Source organism: Serpula lacrymans, assembly GCF_000218685.1.
Source record: "Serpula lacrymans var. lacrymans S7.9 unplaced genomic scaffold SERLAscaffold_1, whole genome shotgun sequence".
Lineage (NCBI taxonomy): Eukaryota > Fungi > Basidiomycota > Agaricomycetes > Boletales > Serpulaceae > Serpula > Serpula lacrymans.
In genome coordinates, this window is record NW_006763290.1 from 4,173,603 (window position 1) to 4,182,111 (window position 8,509).

The 8,509-nt window shown below is 43.7% G+C and overlaps 1 protein-coding gene across 1 annotated transcript; it reads left to right on the top strand.

Moving 5' to 3' along the window:
• SERLADRAFT_344460 (uncharacterized protein) lies at nucleotides 1-384 on the top strand (the record flags this gene model as incomplete). Its single annotated transcript, XM_007312639.1, has 1 exon — nucleotides 1-384. A coding segment is annotated over one exon (384 nt), but the record flags the coding sequence as incomplete, so codon positions are not given.
• Between the last annotated feature and the right edge of the window lie 8,125 nt (nucleotides 385-8,509).

An 8,509-nucleotide genomic window follows, 5' to 3' on the forward strand; every position in this document is an offset into this window, starting at 1 on the left:
GATTGGGCCAAGTGGCTAAAGATAGCCCAGTTCTCGTACAATATCAAACAGTCGTTGGCTACAGGGAAAGCACCATTTGAGGTTACAAGATTATACCTCCCCAGAATGGGTGTAGAACCTGGCAAAAGCAAGAATGGGGCTGCTAAGAGCATGGTAAAGGACATAAAATCTGTCTTAGATGAAACGCACAAGGTGCTATTCAAAACTGCAGAGCAGATGAAAGACAGGGCAGAGTGTAGACACTCCATAGCTTCTGACTACAAGGTTGGCAATCTCATCTGGTTAGATACCGACCACTTAAAATTAAAAGATTGGCATTCTAGAAAACTGACCAACAAGTGGATTGGTCCTTACCAGATTAAGGAAGCAAACCCAATGCGGTAGAGCTGGAACTCCCAAAACAAATGATGGTAGTACCCACGGTCAATATTAGCCATGTGAAACCCTACAAAGGTCCGCTGCTGGGACAGCACGTAGACCGGCCTGGACTGGTTGTAGTCACCCAGGAACGTGAAGAAGAATTTGAAGTTGAACAGGTGGTGGATGCACACTTGAAGCGTGGAAAATTAAGAGTTTCTAGTCCTATGGATGTAACAACCAAGAGTTATTTACTCTGGCGCACACAGGAACACACTATAAAGAAGATGATGGGGAGTGGTTACCCCTTAGGCTGCAGTGAGTTAGTTGTGCTAGACAACAGGAGGACTTGCTGAGTCCTTCCCCAAGATTTATTGGGGTTTATATACTAATACAGGTTTTTTTGTACATATGTACTGTACAGTTGCTAGAGGCAGTGGCTGCTGATGTCATGGGGCCTAGCCCGTGTGACCAGCTCCACTGCGTGAGATACTTGTATCTAAAATAAGAATAAAGGCAGCACCGCGCGAGAAAGGTGGAGTTTGGACTACAAGGGGAAGTGCCACATGGCACAGTGTGAAAACTACAGTACAAGGTTAAAGCGGAGAATGAAATTTAAAGGAAAGGTCCGAAAATGAAAAGTAAAGTAAATGGTCACATGACTGGTCATGTGACATGGAAAATAAAAGTAGAAGTACAAAAGTGAAGCGTAATTAGGTGCTGGTATGTCAATTGTAACAATGGAAGGACTATAGAGACAAGAACAGAACATGGGAATCAGAAGCCCATCTGGACAATTCCTGCCGTGCTGTTTGAGAAATTTATTCCAAGAATCCCTTGGCTCCTATGAAGCTTAGAGGCATGGATTCAACCCTTTTTAAAACCCTTTTTCAACCTATGCCCAAAAATTTAACTACTACCTCTGGTACTTAGTCTTGCCTGGAAATTAAGCCTTAGAAGGGGGGTAGTGTTATGATACACAATTTTTGGACCTTTAAATTTCATTCTCCACTTTAACTTTCGTTCGTGGTTTTCACACACTGTGCTATGCGGCACTTTCCATTTTGTTCAAACTCCACTTTCTTGCGCTGCGCTGCTTTTCTTTATTCTTAGCTACAAGTCTCTCACACAGTACAGCTGGTCACACGGGCTGTGCCATATGACATCATCAGCCACTGCCTTCATGAACTGTATAGTACACATGTACAAATAGTCTGTAGTTGTATAAATACGTGCATCTCTGAAGTTCTCAAGAGTTGAGGGATCATTGGCTAACAGAAAGGGCAGGGTACGGTCAGACAACACATCATGATCAGAAATGTTATAGTTTACCCCATTACCAACTTGAAAGTCTGTCATTGCCCAAAAGCCATCCCATGTCTGTGTGAGGCAATGGTAAACTATAACAAAAACAATACCCATCTCCAACTGCACTTGCAAGGAGTAAGAGGTACAATGAGCTTGAGGTCAACAGATGCTAGCAAATATAGCAGGTAAAGGACTTGGGAATAAACTCAAAGGTTTCTAGTGAGAAGTAAAGCAGATATTTCAAGTAATAGAAAGCTAAAGAACTGTACATGGATGTGTAGGGCTTATATAGCTAACTGTCTATCCCTCAGACCGAAAGAGGAATAAAAAAAAAGTGGTCTGAGGAAGAAATTGACCAATGAGAAAAAGAATAACTATTGTACAATTTTTAAAGATTTATCAGCAGGTGAGAGAATGTACTAATAATAAGTATTGTGACGCGTGTTTAGGAACCATATCCTTATGGTGAGGTATAATCCTGACTAAAGCATTTTTTAATATCTCCAGGCACTGATGAGGCTTGGAGCTAGTTGGCGAGATCTCTACCACTGGCCCTTACCCATTGTGCTGGCTGGCTGGGAGTGATACCCAGTCTCTGATCTGCGATACGAAGTGGTAACAATGGATAAAAAAGCCTGTGAGGGCTATGAGAAGCAAGATAGCAAAAGATACCTCTAGCCCTAAAGCCAGAGATGTAACAAGAAAAGTGTTTAAGAACCAAGACATGGAACAAGAAGATAATAAAATAATAAATGGTCCTTACAGTCTGGCCTTGTTATATCCATACCAGAAGTCAGAACTCTGAGCCCAAAACCACTGAACCATTGGTATACTTGGGATTATGTTCCTTGTGGTCTGCCGGTTGGCATAACTCTACACTCCATTTCCACATGGTGTTCTGGTTGTCTGCTCTGATACTCCTGCACTGAACTTCTAGTCCGCCATACATTTCTCCTTGCATGTTCTAGTATTCCTCGTGGAGTCTGTAGTTAGACCTTATAATACACTCCTTGCACATACATTCTCCTCTTGCTAGATAACTGTCCACATGGAACTCCGTACCTATATTACAAGTAACTCCTTACAAGCTCCTGCTCCCCCAATAGTATATAAGCTGTAACTCCTGTACTCTGTTCCTGCAGTTTGAATATTAACTAAATTCCCTCGCTTTCTTACCAGTCCTTTTCTGATCCTTCTCCAGAGGATCTTTACTCTGCTCCCTTTTATCCTCTACTTCTCCTCCGTCCACTTCCAATGAGTAAGGGACCAAGGTCCATGGAAGGGTCTAGCGCACGAGCTAAGCCAATTCCCCATCTTGTCCTCTGTACTCTGTTACTTTGTCCTTGTACTCCGCAGCTCCGTTACTCCAAAAAGGCCACGGTTCTGACAGGCCTGAATGAACTTGTTGGAGTAAATTAAGAAATGCAGGGTTGGTGTGAGCAAACCAGTTTTTCATAAGTTCGACCACCTTACTGACTTATCTCCAGAGAAAGGCTCCGTAAAGTGCATTTTGACCCAAGTCAGTTTGAGTGGTATTGGGCAAAAGTTGACTGAATAAGCTATAGCTGAAGAGAGCTTTGTTGCGCACAGGTTTCAATTGACCAAAATCCCCCATAAAAATAATGTTCACACCTCCAAACGGTTGACTCAAAGCTCCTGGCACAACTGCTTTTGCAGAACAGATTCAGTGTGAGATATTGCTCAGCAGTCTAATAAAACTAAGTGAAACTCAGCCGCTGCCCGAGAGGCTATAGAAACAACTGAGGTATTCCTATACTAAACCCCCTACTACTTATAGTCGGAGGTGCTACTCGATACAGTATAATGACTCCTAGGAGAACAATGGTTACTCCATGGAGTGGTGGCTATGCTCCATGGAGAACAATGGCTGCTTTGGCAGAGACCGGGTTTATCCAGTTTTGTCACTCCCACTCGAGTGCAACCGTAGTCCCATAGCTTTAGAGAATTTCCAGTGTTTTTCATGAGTGAGGGGTTTAGTGAGAATGTCTGCAACCATATCTCCTGTAGGAACATATCTGATTACTGCCTCTCCCTTTGATACTAAGTCATCTCGGATAAAATGATATTTCTGTTGAATGTGTTTTGTGCGAGCACGGAACTGTGGATCTCGTGTAAGAATGATAGCTGCTTGATTGTCACAGTGCAATGTTGTAGGTCCATTTTGAGCATGTCCAATTTCTTCAAAAAATGTCCGAAGCCATGCAAGGTGTTGTCCAGCATTGCTCAATCCAATATACTCTGACTCCGTGGAGGATAAAGCTACCATGCTTTGTCTTTTGCTTGTCCAGGAAATTGCTCCTTGGATGGTGATAAAGACAAACCCTGATGTTGATCGAGACGTGTCTGGGTCTCCAGACCAATCTGCATCTGAATATCCATAGAAATCCATGTCCATGGAGACATCTGTGCCATCATATCGTAGTTCCATGTCCCTGGTTGCTTTCAGATATCGGAGGACACATTTTGCAGCTTCCCAGTGATGGCTCCTTGGAGCTGAGCTATGCCTGCTTAGTATTCCAACAACGTACAGTGTCATATACTGCATTAGAATTGAGACTTAGGAGTTCCTCCTCCAAGGCAGACTTCCATAATTCTCCATCCGGACGTGATAAGGCTTCCTTTAGTGTCCTTGGAAGGTCTGTGTTAGATGGACCGGTACTTGCTATTCCAGCAAAGCATGTCTCCTATGTATCAGATGTTTCTTCATGAACCTCAGGAGTGTTAGGTTTCTCCATGGAGTTATCATGCTGCTCTTTTTGAGACTGTTCCTCATCTAGAGTCCTTTGATAATCTCGGTTTTTGTCTGCAGGACGGGTCTGGCGACTGCTTCTGCGTACTCCTAGGACTTTAGCAGGCATGACTGCTCTTTTAGGAACTTGTGCAGGTACTCCAGGGAGTAGCAGCATTTGTGTATTTGTTGCCCCACTCACTCCTGAAGGTGTTGAATCACTCCTTGGAGGTATTGGATGACTCCTTGGAGGTGTTGTATACCTTCCAGAAGCTGATCCAATGGACAGGCTGTCTAGCTGTATTCGGACTTTTTCCACATAAGCTGGCTGTATGTTGAGGGGCTGTCCTCCCACTGACTGTAACTCTACTTTGGCTTTCCATTCTGAAGATGGCCAGTGTTCAGGTCTTGGTTGTAGAGACTGTTGTGGAGGGTGTCTTAGCTGATCAGGTGCTCCCACTGCTCTCGGAATATCTCCACAGAGGTATTGCCCCACTGCTCTTGGAACATCTCCTTGGAGATGTGGTTCCATTTGTAATTCATTTGGATCTCGGATCCGAGGGTCAGGATCATCCTCCTCCAATCTTTTTTGGTCTGGATAGTGAGCATTCTCTGGAATGAGTCCCTCCCACTGATCTGTGCTAGTGTCTGTGTTCCAGGGAGCAGTGTCATCCTTTTGTACCTTTCCGGATTCATTGAATATGACATGCCGACTGGAAAACACAATCCATTTTTCAGTGTCTAGGAGTTTGTAGGCTTGCTTTCCATGTGTGTAGCCAATCATTATGGCTTTGCGCCCCTTGGAGTAAAACTTCCCTTGCCTTTTGTCTTTCAGAATCAAGGCATATGCTTGGCATCCGAAAGGGCGAAACAAAGTTGGATCAACTCTCCTTTTAAACAGTATTTCATATGGGGTCTTTCCATGGAGTCCTGATGCTGGGCTGCGTGCTGTGATATATGCAGCTGTTTGCATGGCATCTACCCAAAATGACTTTGGGAGCTTGGAATCATGGAGCATAGTGGTTGCTAATGTAGCCAATGTCTGATTCATGCGTTCTGCAATGTTATTTGTTCCGGAGTATCTGCAGCTGTAGTTTCTTGGATGACACCATCTCCTTGGAGTTGATTTTTGAATGCATTGCCAGTATATTCTCCTCCCCCATCGCTCCGGAGGAATTCTGTGTATAGTGGAGTGAAGTTTTCTTCTCCCAAATGAGTCCGGAAGAATATTTGGACATCTTCTTTCCATTGCTTGTATTGTTCCAGTGCTTCGCTTTTATGTTTAGGAAATATATCCATGGAAATTTGGAAAAATCATCTACAATGATAATCCAGTACCAAAAACCCTCCCTGGAAGTTGGTTTGATTAGTCCTCCAACATCTGTGTGCACAATTTGTATGGGGTGCTTGGCTCGGTTTCCTCCAGTGGACTTGAAAGGTAATTTCTTCATCTTTCCTAAAGCACAAGGTTCACAAAACTCCAGGGTTCCGGTAAGGGTGTCTATGTCCTGGAGCTGTCTTTTTGTAACCATTCGTTGCAAGCGGTCCATTCCAATGTGTCCCATTCTCCTGTGCAATAAATTTACATCTACTGCTGCAAAAGCTGAATCCAGGTTGATTTCGGGTTTTGCTTGGATGTGATAAAGTCCTCGCTTGTGTAACGCAGTGAGGATAAGTTCCTCCTTTTTCCGAACTTCACAAGCATTTGACCCTGCTGGAAAAAGTGTTGATAACCCCGTTTTGGACAATTTGTGGACAGAGACGAGTGCTAACGTGAAGTTTGGCACAAGTAAGACATTTGACAGTGCAATGTTGTAGTCCTTTTTGCCAACAGTTGCTTGTAGGATTACTGTTCCAATGCCAATAGCATTTACAGAGGATTCATCCCCAAAACTGATCGTCCTCGGAGGATGCAGAACATGGTATGTTCCTGGCTCAAACCAGGAGCGGTGAGGGACCATGTGGGATGTTGCTCCGGAGTCAATAATAATTGTTGTTTTGGTCTTATCGGGTTCCGACACAAGGTAAGCTTGAATGTGTTTAGCAAGGGGCTTGGAAATATGTACATGATCCAATGCAATATGACTCTGTTCCTCCTCGGAGTCAGATCTGGATGATTGCTCTGCTGTATTTGCCTTTTCCTTCTCTTTTCCTTTATTCTTGTGTCTTTCCTTTCCCTTCTTCCTTTGACCTTTTTCAGCTGACTGAAGTGTTCGACACTCCGAGGTGTTGTGTGATTTGGCTTTGTGGAAGTTACACCATTTCTCCTCGGATTTGAGTGCTGATTCGGAACCTCCAGGGGCCTTCCCTGACTGTCGTGCAACTTCTGCAGTGATCCAGATCTCAACTGCATCAAAGGTAAATCTATTTTCTTCAATCGTGTTGATTACTGATGACTGAAATATTTGCCATTCAGGAGTGCATGAGAGAGATTGGAGAAGAGTGAAAGCCATGAGTTTGTTATCAACTCCTAGTTTCATTCCAGAGAGGTGTGAATTAATTGTCCGGATTTTTGCAATGTGGTCCTGGATAGGTGATGTCCCATCCCAGGACAATTTGGTGAGTTGCTGGAATGAATAGAAGGCCAAGGCAATGTTGGACATTTGATGGAGCGGGACAAGTTTATCAAATAACTCCTTGGAGCTGGTGAGGTCTCCAGTCCTCATTAGGAGGGCATCAGAGATGTGGTCCTGGATGACTTCATGTGCCTTCTCATCCTTAAGTATCCAGGTGATTTCAGGATCCTCCAAGGAGGTAGGTTTTCCTGGTGAGGGCTTAAGCTCCTCTCCAGTAACAACCCGGAGAACTTTTTCCCGACGTAGCTTTGAGATGATCCGGAGTTTCCATATCTGAAAATTGTTGGGTCCAGTGAGAACTGGACATGCGGATGTATCGCGTGCTGTGGTCATGGTTCTGAGGTTGCCATTTCAAATAAGAATTATTTCCTGCGTAGCTTTTGCGCACCAGGGCTCATAACCTAATAAAACTAAGTGAAACTACAATAGATGTTAGTTTAAGGTGATCTCTAATAAATGTAATGTAACATACCTCAGCCGCTGCCCAAGAGGCTATAGAAACAACTGAGGTATTCCTATACTAAACCCCCTACTACTTATAGTCGGAGGTGCTACTCGCTACAGTATAATAACTCCTAGGAGAACAATGGTTACTCCATGGAGTGGTGGCTATGCTCCATGGAGAACAATGGCTGCTTTGGCAGATACCAGGTTTATCCGGTTTTGTCAGGATAAACCTCTCCTAGGCAGCTTGAAGACAATTGAAAGAAGAGTCAACCGGTACTGTACCTGCAAGCATAATTGTGGTGCAGGAAAATGGGTACACAAGGGCGCCTACCAGAGGCATCAAAAAGTGATTTTTGATCTCAGTGCAAGCGCCTTTCAAACATCACAAGCTCAAGCACCCTCTAGTCATCAAAAAAACCAAGCAGGGCCTTCACTAGTTCAAGGAAATAGCCATATGAGGCAGGTTTTGCATTTTCAGAATCTCTATATCACATGCTAACAATATTCAATTTACCACCGCTACTCTATCCTGACAGTTGGACTGAAAAAAACCTGAGTCATCCATGCAAGACCAGCATCATCTTCACCAGGATATAAACACCAAAAATCAAGATTCAAACTCAATTACACCAGCACCTCAGAATCAGCCAAGAAACAATGACTCTGGGTCTGAAGATAACAATCTGCATGACCAAGAATTTCCCAGTGAGTATGACCTTGAAGAAATTGAATGTCATGCTTGGCTAGAAGACCTCAAAAATATGACAGCGTTTCTACGAGCCATGGAGAATGCTTCTTTTGAAGACAGCGTGCAGGACTTGACCCCAACTACCTCTATAGCCTCTGCAACCCACTTCAAGACAATCTTAGCCTCAATGATGACCCCTTCCTCAAGTTTTCCATACTATTCTACCTGAAAGGGAGAAATTTGTCTGAAGATTGCTACAATAGCACACATCAAGCATATTGTGAACTACATCCAGAACACGCACACAAGATCCTATTATACTACCAAGTGGAACAAGCTGTATCCAAACTAAGTGGTGTCCAATCTGTCGTTCATGACATGTGC